Source organism: Coregonus clupeaformis, chromosome 17 (genome assembly GCF_020615455.1).
Source record: "Coregonus clupeaformis isolate EN_2021a chromosome 17, ASM2061545v1, whole genome shotgun sequence".
NCBI classification, from domain to species: domain Eukaryota; kingdom Metazoa; phylum Chordata; class Actinopteri; order Salmoniformes; family Salmonidae; genus Coregonus; species Coregonus clupeaformis.
In genome coordinates, this window is record NC_059208.1 from 17,851,533 (window position 1) to 17,869,316 (window position 17,784).

General features: G+C 40.3%; 1 protein-coding gene across 3 annotated transcripts; it reads left to right on the top strand.

Annotated features, from left to right (window-relative positions):
- The first annotated feature begins 13,644 nt into the window (after window positions 1-13,644).
- LOC121585924 (stathmin) lies at window positions 13,645-16,864 on the top strand. 3 transcript variants are annotated; one of them, XM_041902256.1, is made up of 5 exons: window positions 13,645-13,748; window positions 15,376-15,419; window positions 15,732-15,898; window positions 16,058-16,249; window positions 16,459-16,864. In XM_041902256.1, exons 2-5 carry the CDS (start codon window positions 15,404-15,406, stop codon window positions 16,516-16,518), a joined length of 435 nt encoding a protein of 144 aa, XP_041758190.1. In that variant the 5' UTR covers window positions 13,645-13,748; window positions 15,376-15,403; the 3' UTR covers window positions 16,519-16,864. The 3 variants fall into 3 exon arrangements, with proteins under 3 accessions (XP_041758190.1, XP_041758192.1, XP_041758191.1); XM_041902258.1 differs by lacking the exon at window positions 13,645-13,748 and adding an exon at window positions 13,813-13,835; XM_041902257.2 differs by lacking the exon at window positions 13,645-13,748 and adding an exon at window positions 14,205-14,457.
- The last annotated feature ends 920 nt before the right edge of the window (window positions 16,865-17,784 follow it).

The window sequence follows — 17,784 nt, forward strand, 5'->3', positions numbered from 1 at the left end:
TCTCACTGTTCAAATAAACCTACCATTAAAATTATAGACTGATCATGTCTTTGTTAGTGGGCAAACGTACAAAATCAGCAGGGGATCAAATACTTTTTTCCCTCACTGTACATGCATTACTTCTTACCAAACGGCGGCAGCGCGCAGTTCTGGCCCAAAATATTAGGATTACTATGAGCGTAGGTCCATGTGTATCCAAGTGTTTTTCTCTCTCTCTCTCTTTAACTCGCCATCTTTTGTAACAAGTGTCATATTGTGTTAGTCCGCTAGGGACCCGTTTTCATTGTATAAAGTTTATAATCCCTACCTATACCGTGTATGTGTTTGTATCTTGTGTTATCATTTTTAATTAGTTAGTAAATAAATAATTAAATCAATTTGTGTGGTACGGAATGATCAGTAAGACCCGGTTTCGTGCAGACTTAAAGAGCCTATGACTTTCAGAATGAGACTGAGGTAAATGATTAATAAATGACTGTTAAATGATAAGAGATATCTAGATATCTTTAGAGTTAATTCGAGAAACGGTAACTCATTAAACAACTTTTCCCGTGGTGCCCCAAATTCCTAATGAGTTAATTGTTACATGATTAATTTAATCTAGTAACAATTAAACATAGTAGATAATTATTTGATAAATAATAGTCATCACAATACTTAAAGGCACGTCATGACAAGGCAAACTCAGCTCCATTATTCATTGAATCAGATGGCTCATTCATCACAAAACCCACTGATATTGCCAACTACATTTAATTATTTTTTCATTGGCAAGATTAGCAAACATAGGCATGACATGCCAGCAACAAACGTTGACACTACACATCCAAGTATATCTGACCAAATTATGAAAGACAATATTGTACTTTTGAATTCCGTAAAGTGAGTGTGGAAGAGGTGAACAAATTATTGTTGTCTATCAACAATGACAAGCCACCGGGGTCTGACAACTTGGATGGAAAATTAGAGGATAATAGTGGACGATATTGCCACTCCTATTTGCCAAAAGTCATTCCGCTACATACAAATAGTAAAGCCCCCTCTACTGGCTCAAATAGCCGACCAATCAGCCTGTTACCAACCCTTAGTAAACTTTTGGAAAAAATGGTGTTTGATCAAATACAATGCTATTTTACAGTAAACAAATTGACAACAGACTTTCAGCACGCTTATAAGGAAGGACATTCAACAAGCACAGCACTTACACAAATGACTCATGATTGGCTGAGAGAAATTCATGATAAAAAGATTGTGGGGGTTGTTTTGTTCGACTTCAGTGCAGCTTTTGACATTATCGATCATAGTCTGCTGCTGGAAAAACGTATATGTTATAGCTTTACACCCCCTGCTATATTGTGGATAAAGAGTTACCTGTCTAACAGAACACAGAGGGTGTTCTTTAATGGAAGCCTCTCCAACATAATCCAGGTAGAATCAGGACTTCCCCAGGGCAGCTGTCTAGGCCCCTTATTTTTTTCAATCTTTACTTTGAGTAAAGCCAGTGTGTCTATGTATGCGGATGACTCAATACTATACACGTCAGCTACCACAGCGACTGAAATGACTGCAACACTTAACAAAGAGCTGCAGTTCGATTCAGAATGGGTGGCAAGGAATAAGTTAGTCCTAAATATTTCAAAAACTAAAAGCATTGTATTTGGGACAAATCATTCACTAAACCCTAAAGCTCAACTAAATCTTGTAATGAATAATGTGGAAATTGAGCAAGTTGAGGTGACTAAATTGCTTGGAGTAACCCTGGATTTTAAACTGTCATAGTCAAAACATATTGATTCAGCAGTAGCTAAAATGGGGAGAAGTCTGTCTATAATAAAGCACTGTTCAGCCTTCTTAACAGCAGTATCAACAAGGCAGGTCCTACAGGCCCTAGTTTTGTCGCACCTGGACTACTGTTCAGTCGTGTGGTCAGGTGCCACAAAGAGGGACTTGGGAAAATTGCAATTGGCTTAGAACAGGGCTTGGACTCATCTTAATTGTATCACCCTGTTGCAGGAGAACTTTCCAGCAATGCAGGAAAGTTAAAAAGTGTAGTGTATTTGAGGTTTAAAAAGGCTATAGTTAGAATTTTGTAATTTCCAATTTGAAATTTCAGACTTGATTTTCCTTTACGAAAAATGTATCCATATAATAATTCACATTTCCTGTTTCTGCAGGATTATTTTCCTGCTTAGTAAACTGGCTCAAATTAAGATTCTATATCTGTAGACTATACGCTTTGTATCACGTTTCAGGAGAAGACCCAGATGCAGACAGTGTTGAAGTAACAAAAGTTTATTACAACAATTTGGGGCAGGCAAACGACAGGTCAAGGGCAGGCAGAGGTCAGTAATCCAGATCAGAGTCCAAAAGGTACAGAACGGCAGTCATTCTCAGGGTCAGGGCAGGCAGAGGTCAATAATCCAGGGTGGTGTGACAAGGTACAGAACGGCAGGCAGGCTCAGGGCAGGCAGAATGGTCAAAACCAGGAAAACTAGAAAACAGGAACTTGAGAAAGACAGGCACAATGGGAAACACGCTGGTAGGCTTGACAAAACAAAACGAACTGGCAACAGACAAACAGAGAACACAGGTATAAATACACTGGGGATAATGGGGAAGATGGGCGACACCTGGTGGGGGGAGTAGACAATCACAAAGACAGGTGAAACAGATCAGGGTGTGACACTTTGTCTCTTGCCAGTCCTATAAAGTCTTATCCTCTTCCGAGTCAGATGAGCTTGAGCTTGTTCCTAGCTGAAAGCTTTCATCCAATGGGTCTACAGGATCTGTACTACTAAAGCTAGTGTCAAAGTCATCATCAACAGCAGGATTAGTCTGTAGGACACACAGTAGTCAGTGATTGGCCAACATTTGTCTACTTTGTCCTCAAACAAGGTACAATAGCCACCTATCCCCCTTGTGTTAATCTATAATGCATACTAACCTTCACACACAATACCCATCCACAACAGACACCAGTCAGTCACCCACACCATCCCCTCCTTCTTAAATACCTCTACATTTACATTTAGTCATTTAGCAGACGCTCTTATCCAGAGCGACTTACAGTTAGTGAGTGCATACATTTTCATACTGGCCCCCCGTGGGAAACAAACCCACAACCCTGGCTTTGCAAGCGCCATGCTCTACCAACTGAGCTACAGTACAAACACACAAACTATCTAGGTCAAATAGGGGAGAGGCGTTGTACCGTGAGGTGTTGCATTATCTGTTTTTTTAAACCAGGTTTGCTGTTCACTTGAGCAATATGCTATGGAACAGAGTTCCATGCAATAATGGCTCTATATAATACTGTACGCTTTCTTGAATTTGTTCTGGATTTGGGGACTGTGAAAAGACCTCTGGTGGCATGTCTGGGGGGGTAATTATGTGTGTCAGAGCTGTGTGTAAGTTGACTATGCAAACAATTTGGGATTTTCAACACATTAATGTTTCTTATAGAAAGAAGAAGTCCTGTGTAGCTCAGTTGGTAGAGCATGGCGCTTGCAACGCCAGGGTTGTGGGTTAGATTCCCACGGGGGACCAGTATGAAAAAAATTTATGCACTCACTAACTGTAAGTCGCTCTGGATAAGAGCGTCTGCTAAATTACTAAAATGTAAAAAATTATGCAGTCAGGCTCTCCACAACTCTTAACCAAGAGAGACTGGTATGCATAGTATTTATATCAGCCCTCTGATTACAATGAAGAACATGATATGCCGCTCTGTTCTGGGCCAGCTGCAGCTTAACTAGGTCTTTCCTTGCAGCACTCGACCACATGACTGGACAATAATCAAGATAAGACAAAACTAGAGCCTGCAGGACTTTCTTTTTCAAGTGTGGTGTCAAAAAAGCAGAGCATCTCTTTATTATGGACAGACCTCTCCCCATCTTTACAACCATTGAATCTATATGTTTTGACCATGACAGTTTACAATCTAAGGTAACAGCAAGTGATTTAGTCTCCTCAACTTGTTCAACAGCCACATCATTCATTACCAGATTCAGCTGAGGTCTAGAACTTAGGGAATGATTTGTACCAAATACAATGCTCTTAGTTTTAGAGATGTTCAGGACCAGTTTATTACTGGCCATCCATTCCAAAACAAACTGCAACTCTTTGTTAAGGGTTCCAGTGACTTCATTAGCTGTAGTTGCTGATGTGTAAATGGTTGAATCATCACCATACATGGACACACATGCTTTGTTTAATGCCAGTGGCAGGTCATTGGTAAAAATAGAAAAGAGTAGAGGGCCTAGAGAGCTGCCCTGCGGTACACCACACTTTACATGTTTGACATTAGAGAAGCTTCCATTAAAGAAAACCCTTTGAGTTCTATTAGATAGATAGCTCTGAATCCACGATATGGCAGAGGTTGAAAAGCCATAACACATGTTTTTTCAACAACAGGTTATGGTCAATAATATCAAAGGCTGCACTGAAATCTAACAGTACAGCTCCCACAATCTTCTTATTATCAATTTCTTTCAACCAATCATCAGTCATTTGTGTCAGTGCAGTACATGTTGAGTGCCCTTCTCTATAAGCATGCTGAAAGTCTGTTGTTAATTTGTTTACAGAGAAATGGCATTGCATTTGGTCAAACACAATTTTTTCCAACAGTTTGCTAAGAGCTGGCAGCAAGCTTATAGGTCTGCTGTTAGAACCAGTAAATTACCTTGGCGTTTTTCCTATTTTGTTGCATTACAACCTGTAATTTAAATAGATTGTTATTTTTATTTAATGTAATGGACATACACAAAATAGTCCAAATTGGTGAAGTGAAATGAAAAAAAGAACTTGTTTCGAAAAATTATAATCAATAAATAATGGAAAAGTGGTGCGTGCATATGTATTCACCACCTTTGCTATGAAGCCCCTAAATAATATCTGGTGCAACCAATTACCTTCAGAAGTCACATAATTAGTTAAATAAAGTCCACCTGTGTGCAATCCAAGTGTCACATAATCTATCTAAAAGTATATATACACCTTTTTCTGAAAGGCCCCAGAGTCTGCAACACCACTAAGCAAGGGGCACCACCAAGCAAGCGACACCATGAAGATGAAGGAGCTCTCCAAACAGGTCAGGGACAAAGTTGTGGAGAAGTACAGATCAGGGTTGGGTTATAAAAAAAAATCAGAAACTTTGAACATCCCACGGAGCACCATTAAATCCATTATTTATAAAATGGAAAGAATATGGCACCACAACAAACCTGCCAAGAGAGGGCCGCCCATCAAAACTCACGGACCAGGCAAGGAGGGCATTAATCAGAGAGGCAACAAAGAGACCAAAGATAACCCTGAAGGAACTGCAAAGCTCCACAGCGGAGATTGGAGTATCTGTCCATAGGACCACTTTAAGCCGTACACTCCACAGAGCTGGGCTTTACGAAGAGTGGCCAGAAAAAAGCCATTGCTTAAAGAAGAAAATAAGCAACACGTTTGGTGTTCGCCAAAAAGCATGTGGGGGACTCCCCAAACAAATGGAAGAAAGTACTCTGGTCAGATGAGACTAAAATGGAGCTTTTTGGCCATCAAGGAAAACGATATGTCTGGCGCAAACCCAACACCTCTCATCACCCCGAGAACACCATCCCCACAGTGAAGCATGGTGGTGGCAGCATCATGCTGTGGGGATGTTTTTCATTGGAAGGGACTGGGAAACTGGGAATGATGGAATGATTCCCAATTGAAGGAATGATGGATGGTGCTAAATACAGGGAAATTATTGAGGGAAACCTGTTTCAGTCTTCCAGAGATTTGAGACTGGGTCGGAGGTTCACCTTCCAGCAGGACAATGACCCTAAGCATACTGCTAAAGCAACACTCAAGTGGTTTAAGAAACATTTAAATGTTTTGGAATGGCTTAATCAAAGCCCAGACCTCAATCCAATTGAGAATCTGTGGTATGACTTAAAGATTGCTGTACACCAGCGGACCCATCTAACTTGAAGGAGCTGGAGCAGTTTTGCCTTGAAGAATGGGCAAATATCCCAGTGGCGAGATGTGCCAAGCTTATAGAGACATACCCCAATAGACTTGCAGCTGTAATTGCTACAAAAGGTGGCTCTACAAAGTATTGACTTTGGGGGGGGTGAATAGCTATGCACGCTCAAGTTTTGTTTTTTTCTGTCTTATTTCTTGTTTGTTTCACAAGAAAAAATATTTTGCATCTTCAAAGTGGTAGGCATGTTGTGTAAATCAAATGATACAAACCCCTAAAAAATCCATTTTAATTCCAGGTTGTAAGGCAACAAAATATGAAAAATGCCAAGGGGGGTGAATACTTTCACAATTATTTATTAAGGCATCATGTCAAGATCTGCCCATCTGCGCAACATGCTCGAAATAAGGATGACCTCGAACGTGCCCACTTGTTGACACTGACGTCATGTGACAATGCACAAAGAACGGGTCGAGAAGAAGGTCAGTGTGCAAAATCCAGACATGAAAGATTGCTGTGAAAGAAACAAAGTGTTGTAGGTAAAAAAAAACTTAAACACAGGAGAGAGAAAGTAACTATTTTTTCAAAAGTTAGGTTGGAGGATCACCACGCAGAGTCAAAGAAAGTCGTAGCTCTGGTCCCACTGTTGTTGTAGAAGATGGAAGCGGGAACAATGTCGGACAGAATGGAATCGCTAGCTAGCTACAACGAGAGAGGACTGCCAGAGTGGAGGAATATGGAAGGTGGATGGATGCGAAGACGATGGTGCCCGATGATGACAAAGATGATTCTGGCCCAGTTGGAGTGAGATTCTTGGAGAGAATGGATCCTTGCCTTCTGGCTGATCCATATGTGGTGTCAGATTGGATGGAGAAGAGGTTGGAGACTGTTGAGTCGGTGAAAGTAACTGGAAGTGGACTCATTATGACTTTTTTAGTTTCTTCCGTCCAGAGGGAGCGGGTGCTCCACACCACGCGTCTAGGGCCCCGAACTGTGACTTGCTTTGCTCTCCAGAGCAGGGGGCTTTTGAAAGGAGTGATAATTGGGGTGGCGTTAAGTGTTGAGGAGGATGAATAGAAATTGTCTTTGACGCCCGCCGTTTGGTGCAATGCAGACCTGGTGTAAGAGTGTGGTGGACACGGTCTGTCCTGCTGAGTTTTGATGCAGTCTTTCCCCAAGTTAGGATGTGTCAGTTATCCCGTGAGAGCTTTTGTCCTGAACCCATTAAGGTGTTTTAGGTGCCAATCTTGTGGTCATGTTGCAGTAGTTTGTAGGAGGGAGATTCCTTAATGTGAGAAGTGTGCAGGAGGGCATTAGACAAAGGAATGTGTAGTATTGGTGGAAAACGTTGTGTGTATTAACTGTAGAGGTACCCATTGTGCGGGAGATTAGAAGTGTCCGGTGAGAGAAAGGCAGGTTGAGGTTGCCAGGATTAGGGTAGTACAGAAGGTGTCGTACTGTATGCTGAGGCAGTGAAAAGAGTAGTAGAGGAAGATGGGTCCTAAGAAGATCCATGTGAGCATGCTGAGGCCAATAGAGAGTGATAGGAATAACGTGGTTCAGTAAGGTTGGTTTCCTAGTGTTCATAGCCATGGTTATCAACTGTACCACAGGAATTGAACGTAAATCACAGAAAACAGATGTTGTGGTGGCAACTGCAGAGAAGTACTTGGTTGTAAGAGATTTTACTGCAGAAGAGTGACAAGGTGTGTTGAACGATAGTGTCCCATCCTCCTAGGCTGCCGGCCTGATGTAGGATCAGATAGAGCCAAAATAGTGGAATAGTGGTGAGGTTTTAATAGGTGTAGGGTTAGTTGGTAGGGCAATTTTTTCTTCCCTTTTCCCCATCCTTTTCCCCTTCCCTTTTTGTGTCACAAATTGTAATGAATTCATACTCAAGAACAGTAGGCTGACACACAGCCCACATAGTAGGTGGCGGCATGAGCCTCTAACGTATGTATGCGGACTGCCATAATACCATAGAAGAAGAAGAAGAAGAAGAAGAAGAAGAAGAAGTTTTCCATGCAATTTGTTTTGCATAGGTAGTTAGCTAGCTAGGGTATCCGTACCACAAGGGTATTATGTGAGACACACCCAGCATGTTAACATTAGCTAGCTAGCTACTTGTGTGAACACACAATGAGTAACATTAGTTCCTTTTCAATGTAGCTAAACACTAGCTAACTTATTAGTGTTAGCAAACACTATTATTGCTAGTGGGATAACACAATAACTAGCTAGGTAGGCCTAGCTATATGCCTAAACTATAGAAAAAAGTGGGTAATAAGAGTGTCTATGGTAAATTGTCATGTTCTTCTTCTCTACCACAGATTCCTACAAGGTCTCAGACTCCAGGATGGGGAATTCTTACAAGAAAGAATCAGATGAAGACAGAGACAGTTGTCGAGTTCCAATTTGTAATGTGAAAAAGGGAAGAAAAAGACAATCACGTTTTTCTAAATGAGCTATGTAGGCCATGGTTTCCCAACTCCTCGAGTTCCCCAAACAGTACACATTTTTATTGAAGCCCCAGCCAAACACACCCGATTATTCTTGTCAACTAATCATCAAGCCCTCTATGAGTTAAATCAGGTGTGTTTGTCCAGGGCTACAACATACATGTGTACTGTTGGAATTACTCCAGGACTGGAGTTGGGAAACAATGATCTAGGCTACTCACCATACTGTAGGCTACAGATGTATGTTATTGAGTAGGCCTATATCCTTGTTTAATCAAATTAATCAATTTATTAACAATAAAAATCCTTATTATTTTGTAAAAAATGTAAGGTATTTTTACATGTTGCAATAAAGTTTACTGAAGTAGGAGCTCATATTTTGTTTGTAGGTATTTTCACTTGGTAATGAGTAATAAGTAATAACATAGAAATACACTAGCTAAATCCTGTGTAACACCTAGTAATTACATTGTACTTATGCAGATATTACATATACTCTGTAGTGTACTTGTGGGTTTATCCTCTCACTTGGATGGCAAGGAGGTTCAGGTTGTCATAATGGGTAACGTACACATTCATTATATATAAATATATATATATATATATTTATTTATTTTTGTAAACATTTTTTGTTATTATTATAATCTGCGATGACACCTGTATGGTAGACCCCAGTCAGTCAGGTTGACCTATATCTGATCTGTTTTTGTAAACTCAACCAAGTTAACCCAGATGGTACACATTTTGGGGGTAAGTGCTAGCAACAACATTGAGTGGCGATTTTGAAGAGTGCTCATTCACGGGTAGGTAATTAAAGCCTATTGATGCTCCAACCTTTGTAATCTCGGACACCCAGTGCATCTGTCCACAAAAAATTACAACCGTGTGATAGTTATTACTGAATTGGATGCAGCTGAGAAGAAACTAAAGCATGGTAACAAGCATTACAGACTGCAATTACCACCAGTTGCATGTTGTTATTACAGTGTAACTATGAGTTATTACAATTAACTATAATACTTGTTACAGTGTAATTACACTGTAATAAGTACCCCTTAAAATAAAGTGTTACCAAGTTTTTCTTTATAATGTTGAAATAAACATGGCTCCAACCCCCATATCACACACTTACAAACTGAAATCATATGTGTGTAGGCCTACATTGTACAATCAATCAGTAACATATCACATTCAAAAAAATGATATCACATGAATTTGTACATATCCACTGTATACATGAATCATGGCAAAGTTGGTTCCTGTTTCAGTCATTTACATTTTACATTTTAGTCATTTAGCAGACACTCTTATCCAGAGCGACTTACAGTTAGTGAGTGCAAACATTTTCTTACTGGCCCCCCGTGGATATCGAACCCACAACCCTGGCGTTGCAAGCGCCATGCTCTACCAACTGAGCTACACAGGATTTCTTTGGTCACATTCGTGTGGGTCATACAAAAACAACCTAATGATTGGTTAGCAATAGAGCCTCCTAGCATGAAGTTGGTAAAGAGCAACTGCAGAAACTTGCAGTCAACTGCAGTCAAAACTAAATGATCACATGATTTTTGTAAAGCTCATGCAGTCCACATGTAGGCACAAGTTGGGAAATGTTTAACCCCAATGCAACACACTTTGAAAGGCGGGGACCAATGATTTTGAACAACTTGCCAAAAACCATTGGCTCTAGTATATGTTGTGCCTTTAGATTCAGAGAAAATTAACAACCAATAAATTATTTTTCTCTTCTTTCATTGACTTCTCAAACCCCAAACCTGGGCCTACTCTTTCCACTGAGGTATAATAATAACTGGAGACTGCGTCCAATATGTCCGCCCGTTGTTTTCAAGGTGTACTCACGTTCGCATACGCCTATTCATGGACCGCCTATATCTGGGTTGCATCCGTTTTATACGGACCACTCAGTGTGCACAAGGAGCAGATCAAGCAGCAACGACATCATCACGTCATCCAAAAACATGGCAGACATTGGATGAATGTAAAATGTTAATATCTTCGGCTGTGAGTGATGGGAAAAACAATCGGCCTCAGCAACACTTATTTGAATAATTAAGTGGATGTTTTGTGCACAAAGGTGATGACTTAAGTGTCTTATTAGGAATTTTCTAATCTGACTTCTATGCAGTGGTGGAAATAGTACCCAATTGTCATACTTGAGTAAAAGGAAAGATACCTTAATAGAAAATGACTCAAGTAAAAGTGAAAGTCACCCAGTAAAATACTACTTGAGTAAAAGTCTAAAAGTATTTGGTTTTAAATATACTTAAGTATCAAAAGTAAAAGTATAAATCATTTCAAATTCCTTATATTAAGTCAACCAGACGGCACAATGTTATGTTTTTTAAATTCACGGATTGCCAGGGGCACACTCCAACACTCAGACATAATTTACAAACAAAAAATTTGTGTTTAGTGAGTCTGCCAGATCAGATGGGATGACCAGATATTTCCTCTTTAAGTGCGTGAATTGGACAATTTTCCTGTCCTGCTAAGCATTCAAAATGTAACAAGTACTTTTGGGTGTCAGGGAAAATGTATGGAGTAGAAAGTACATTCATTCCTTTAGGAATGTAGTGGAGTAAAAGTAAAAGTTGTCAAACATATAAATAGTAAAGTAAAGTACAGATACCCCAAAAAATGACTTAAATAGTACTTTAAAGTACCTAGCTCTGGGATTTTCTGATTGCAGCGAGTGCAAGGTCAGACGGGAAAAAGATGGCGGAAGCGGATGATGAAGTGGATTCTGAATCCAATGGTGGTAGAATCAAGGAGAATTGGAATATTGTCCAAAAGAATGGAAAACGGAGCAAAGTAGAGTACAGTGATGAGAATGTCCCTTCGTATCTAGTAGGAGTACGGTTTGTAAATGAGGAGCAGCTGATAGAATGACCAATCTTGAGGAATCAATTTGAGATGGATTCCTCAAACTGGTGGAGAAAGTGCTGAGTAGAGTGAAGGCTGTGAAGATCACGAGAGGCGGGCTGATTTTGATTTTTTGTGCTTCTGAGGATCAGAAGAAACGTGTGTTGCGTCTCACCCGATTTGATACGTTTAAAGGGTTGTGTGTGTCTCTTAGGAACAGGGCACCCCTCAAGGGGATTATATCTGGAGTCTCGTGGGAAATAGATGTTGAAGAGATTAAAAATATTCCTGGAGTGATTGATGCACATCGGATGAATCGTATGGTGAATGCAGAAAAGTGAAGAGTTTCTGTTCTTTTGTTTTTTGATATGAAGTCTCTCCCTACTCAAGTGCAGTTAGGGTATATTAACTACAGAGTCAGAGCATTTATCCCAAGACTAATCATTGTAAAGCTTTTGGTCATGTTTCAAGTGTTTGCAGAAGGGAGAAGCCGAGATGTCCAAGTTGTGGAAAATATAATATTATGTGTTATAAAAGTGATGAAAATATGAGATGGTGCAATTGTGGTGGGAACCATGAAGCCACGTCTTTCGAATGCCCCACAAGGGTGAAAGAGAATGAGGTGGCCAATGTCAGGGCTATCCAGAGCATATCATATGCAGCAGCTGTTAAAAAGGTTGAGGGTTTGAATGGTGCACTTGAAGAGTCCATGGTGGTGGATAGGCCTTCACTGCAGGCTGCAGGGGTTGCCTTTCACCAGCAGGATCCTGACATTTTAAAGGTTAAGAAGGTGGACTTTGTGGCCTTTATAGCTATGGTGATAAATGGCACTGCCAAGGTGGAGAGAGGGTCCAGGAAGATATCAATCATTGTGGAAGCGGCGGAGTGGTTCCTGGGGCTGAAAGATTTACTGGCAAAGGAGTTACATGGAATATTGTCACAAGCCGTACCACCCTCTCAGGCCCTAGAGCCTGAGAAGGGAGATATGGAGAATTGAAAGAAGGAAGAAGTGGGAGTTTTGTTAATGTATAATTTGATTTGGGTGGATTAAGTTAGTTTCCCTATTACGAATGGATTTTCTTTTTACCTTATTTTGGTTTCAACCTGTCCAGTTGGTGGCGGCAATACTTCTGTTTGGGTTGTAGTCCACTTTAAACCAACAGAAGAATAATAATAACTTTTATGTCTATGTGGCCATGTATGGAAATTGTATTTTATGGCCAGGCGTCAGTTATACTGCAGTACCGAAGCAAAACTGTAGGAACAGTCGAAACTGTGCTTCTAGACCGGAACCCTGGCCCCTTGTGTCTACCTGGTCTGTCTCGCAAGCGTTCCCGGAGGTCTCGCGATGTTGCGCCTGTTAAGAATACTGAGGGATAGGTTTAGAAACTCTGTCATTATAGCTAGCTAGCGTAACTAATTATGTTGATGACGGGAGGCTACTGTGTCCTTCTTGGGAACCCTGTCTCGTGCTTTTGTTTTCATTCCAGCTGAGAACATTGATACATTAGGGCCCATTTGTAATTTCAGAGCGTTTCGCTCTCAGAGCGCATACTGGACGCTCTGGCCGAGAAGTAGGGTTGATCTGAGCGTTCTGACCTCACAACCGCAGTCAAGCGCCCGAGCTAACTGGCTAAAGTTGACTAGCTTGCTAGCTACTTCCAGATTCAAATGAGAGAACACCACACTGACCATTTGACTCGCCCTAGCAGAGCTAGTTAGGCTGTTTTCATTCTATCTAGCGCAGGGTTGCCCAACCCTGTTCCTTCAGCGCTACCCTCCTGTAGGTTTTCGCTCCCCAGGTGTTACTGACCTGATTCGTCTTATCAACCTGCTAATTATTAGAATCAGGTGTGCTAGACTAGGGTTGGAGCAAAAACCTACGGGATGGTAGCTCTCCAGGAACAGGGTTGGGCAGTCCTGATCTAGAGCGTTAGTGACTGTAACTGTGCTGCTTGCAACAATTAATTCAATTTTTGGCCAACCTTTACTGACACCTGTCATATTTAACAGGTGTTGCGCGTTCAAACGCCCTTTTTGTCTCCATTGAAATCACCTATTTTAAATATTTGCCAGCTCTTGTTTTGAATAGGTGCAGTAAGGCTACTGTGAAATCTATTCTCAGTCATTTGATGCATGTCTGTATCACTAATATTCATGCTACATGTCGAACATTAATACAAGTGATCCATCTCCAACGGTCATCTTATAGACATCAATACACCCAATTGAATTCTCAAACGAGAGTGCTCTGAAATCGGAGTAGATAGCCAAAATTAATTTGCGAATGCACCCTAAATCGACATTATTGATTGGACGATTAGGACCAATGGGAGTAGAGAACGACTTTAGTGTTTAGGTCCTTTTTGTTGTTGCGCGAACAGTGCTGAGGCAGGCAGTGAAGAAGGCGCGATTCGAATCAAAGGACCACACCACTTTCCAAGCACTTGAAGGTAGGTTTAAAAATGTTTTTAACTGTAATCATTGGAGATATATTGATGGCAGTCATTACACTTTCAGTGACGTTTGTCATTTTTGGGGTAAGTAACATAGTTGTCATTACAAATGTATTGTCAATTTGTAAGTCGCTCTGGATAAGAGTGTCTGCTAAATGATGTAAATGTAATTGAGCTAGCTGCTTGGTACCTCGTTAATAGCTTTTCAGCCAGTTAGCCAGCTAATATAGCTAGCTAACTAGCCCTAAGCTATCTTTAGCCCACTGCTCGGTTTTATTTTTGGTGATAAGGTGATGACTTTTTTCTAAGTTCCACGCTACACAAAAATATATGTATTATACAATACGTTACTGTATTTATCTTCAACGTAAAAATTTGGGCGGGTTTTGGTACCCAGCGCATGACTGTCTGGTAATGATGGAGCCGAGGTGGGTGTGATTACACTGTCTGCCTCGCTCTGCTCTTTTGCTCAATTCCTTTGTCGTCAATCGACGATTAAACATTGCCTTTCGACACCACTAAGGACAAATTGCTGTGCTTTACATGTGAAGAGGGGTTTCAGCCCGCCAACTTGTAAGATAGCTAGCTACAGTTGCTAGTTAATTTATTCAGGTTGTCTGCCAGTGTCTGTGTGCCCCTGCGGAGCTGACAGTGAAGCCGAGTCCATTGTTTCCTCAGCACCAGTTTGCTATTCGTGCATTTGCAGGTGGGTTGAGATGGATATCAGTGTTGGTGGTATTTGTTTAGCTATGTCAAGTTAATGCGTGATATTGTATAATATTTCATAATGTAATGATTCATAATTGTGTATTTGTTTTTATGAAATTGAAATCTGTCATTCTGTCATTGACATGAGTAGGTTGCGATTACTGTTGGTCGTTTGTATTCAGTCTTTGTTGCGAGTGGTGTCTTGTTTTGCAGCTGGTCTTAGCGTAGGCACGCCTCGGCCTTTGGCTAGGAATTGGCTTTAACTCAGTTGCAATGATTGAATTTGAATGCTCCAATCTGACTGTCAATTCAGACCACACCTAGTTAGCTAGTAAAGTTCATGTTGTTCTCTGACCTGTATTCACAATGGTGCTCCCTTTATTGTCTTTGTGCAATAATCAAATCCAATGCCAGGGAAAGAACGTTCTCTGCTCACATGATATTGCCATGCCAATGGCAAGGTAGAAGACATTCTATTTTAGTAAGCTTAATTTATGCTCTGGTATTTGTTCCTGATAAACAAGGATGGGAACGAATTCATGTCCACGCCCTTTTTGTCTCCATTGAAATCACCTATTTTAAATATTTGCCAGCTCTTGTTTTGAATAGGTGCAGTAAGGCTACTGTGAAATCTATTCTCAATCATTTGATGTATGTCTGTATCACTAATATTCATCCTACATGTCGAACATTAATACAAGTGATCCATCTCCAACGGTCATCTTATAGACATCAATACACCCAATTGAATTCTTATTAGGCACATAGCATGGCTCTCCACCTTCAGAATCAATAGTTGTCATTGCTTGTATCAATCAGTATTTCTGTTCATTCACTGATTAGTGAATGCATGCATCTTTGACATATTGTCTTTCTGTCATTAAACCTATGGCTTTGTCTGTATTTTTCCTCCCAGGCATAGCAACCCTCAGTACTCTGCTGAAATGGCGTCCTCTGGAGGTAAGTGTTAACATGACAGGCCTTTATTACACTATTACAGTGAGCTCCAAAAAATATCGGGGCAGTTTTGTGCCCAATAGAAATTAATAGTAAATAATGTATTGTCATTTTGGAGTCACTTTTATTGTAAATAAGAATATAATGTTTCTAAACACTGTCCCAATACATGTGGCGCTCACTGTATAATAGTATTGCACATTTGCAGACTGCAGATGCAAATCAGCTTCCCTATTGTTTAGGTGCTATAACTCTATGCTGTTACCAATTTGATACCTACTTGTATCAACATTGATGGATTCCCTATTTTCACAGAGATCCTGGTCAAGGAGTTGGACAAGCGTGCTTCAGGTCAAGCATTTGAGGTAATCTTGGCCCCCGATGCCAAGGGTGAAATCCCCCTACCTCCCCCGAAGGAGAAGAAGGAGATGTCCCTGGAGGAGATCCAGAAGAAACTGGAGGCTGCAGAGGAGAGACGCAAGGTACCTACAGTCAGATATACACAAATAAGTATAAGGAAATAGAGCCGCATCCACCTTACAGGTTTAGTTCATTTATATTTTATTATTTTCTAGCTCAGGATTGGTCCCACTATCCTACCACTAACTTCCTGTGTGACTTTGACTTTCTCATTTGATCAGAGTCATGAGGCAGAAGTGCTGAAGCACTTAGCTGAGAAGAGAGAGCACGAGAAGGAAGTGCTGAAGAAAGCCATGGAGGAGAACAACAACTTCAGCAAGACTGCAGAGGAGAAACTCAATCAGAAGATGGAAGCCAACAAAGAGAACCGCACGGCACGAATGGCAGCGCTCAATGAGAAATTCAAGGAGAAGGTAGGCCTCACTGCTCAGTCTGCCATTTTGCTCAGTCATCTTGATGTAATTTTCTGCAATCCTGAATTTAAGAGAGAATTTCAAATGGAAAGGCCCAGGTTCTGGAAATGGGATGGATATCTGTTGGTTGAAATTCCATGCATTCTGTTAAGTTATACTTAACTAATCAGTTTAACTAATGTGATTTTCATGTTTTTTATTAATTCTAGGATAAGAAGCTTGAGGAGGTACGAAAGGCCAAGGAAACAAAACCAGAGGGGGAGAACTGATTTTTCTTTTGTAATACTTTTGTTTTTACTTGTGCAAAGATATATTTGTTTCTGTTCGTTGCCAGTATTATTTTTTTCGTTGTTATAGTTTTGTTCACCTTGTAAGGATTATTTAGGCTATCCGTTGTTGCTTTTGTTGTGGATGTGTAATAATTTATTCCCCCACCTCCAGTAGTGTATTGCAGCTTATGACCTTTGAAATAAGCAGTGTTTTTACCTATAAGGAAGCATGCCACTGTTACGCATAGGTCCTTAACATTGTGAATTGCATAATGCAAGTAAATCCTTGTACCTTGTAAAGCTGCGGATATCTTGAGCTTAATAAAGTTGCAATTGTTCTTTAAAACCTCTAAAAGTCTTAGCCGTTGGGGGGGGAGGGTACTAAGCTAACATATTAAATTGTTTTAATGATGGTCATACCATGGATCATTTAGCTATTTGATTTTGAAAAAATATTTAATTATTTGATAAAATATTGAATTTGGCCTTTACTACTATAGCCCATAGAAACACATTGAATAACACATTCATATATGGCAAAACAAGTAAGCAATAAGGTTTTGAAGTGTCTGTCCTATATCTAGGAGATATAAGAAAGCTCAGGAAATATATCTTTTTTTAAAACACATTTAACCTCTTATTTTTGTTGGCATAAAATGACCATACTTCTATTCGTTTGTATGGGTTACCTTACATTTTAGTCATTTAGCAGACACATCATATGTGTGTAGGCCTACATTGTACAATCCATCAGTAACATATCACATTCAAATAAATTATATCACATTAATTTGTACATATCCACTGTATACATGAATCATGGCAAAGTTGGTTCCTGTTTCAGTCATTTACATTTTAGTCATTTAGCAGACGCTCTTATCCAGAGCGACTTACAGTTAGTGAGTGCATACATTTTTCATACTGGCCCCCTGTGGGAAACGAACCCACAATCCTGGCGTTGGAAGTGCCATGCTCTACCAACAGCTACAGGGGACTACCTTCAGACGAGTCCCATGACACTTGAGGGGGGTGTAGAGCAAAACTGAGTTTTGTTTGAGAGTCTCACATTTCCATAGAGTGGTCATAATAGTTTGTAGACGCTTCATATGTTTTCGTGAGAAAACCGATTTTCGGGATGTCTCATGGTCTGACGAACACCACAGCGTGGATTGAGACGCAGCCCATGCAAAAACAATTTGATATCTCTAGCTTAAACTGACGGATTTTGATGGGTATTTTTTTATTATGTTACTTAGATTAACGCAC

Excerpts from the sequence above, each read along its gene's own strand:
- LOC121585924 (XM_041902256.1), top strand. Across the intron at positions 15,899-16,057 it reads CTGCAGAGGAGAGACGCAAG|AGTCATGAGGCAGAAGTGCT; the intron begins GTACCTACAGTC and ends TCATTTGATCAG. Across the intron at positions 16,250-16,458 it reads ATGAGAAATTCAAGGAGAAG|GATAAGAAGCTTGAGGAGGT; the intron begins GTAGGCCTCACT and ends TATTAATTCTAG.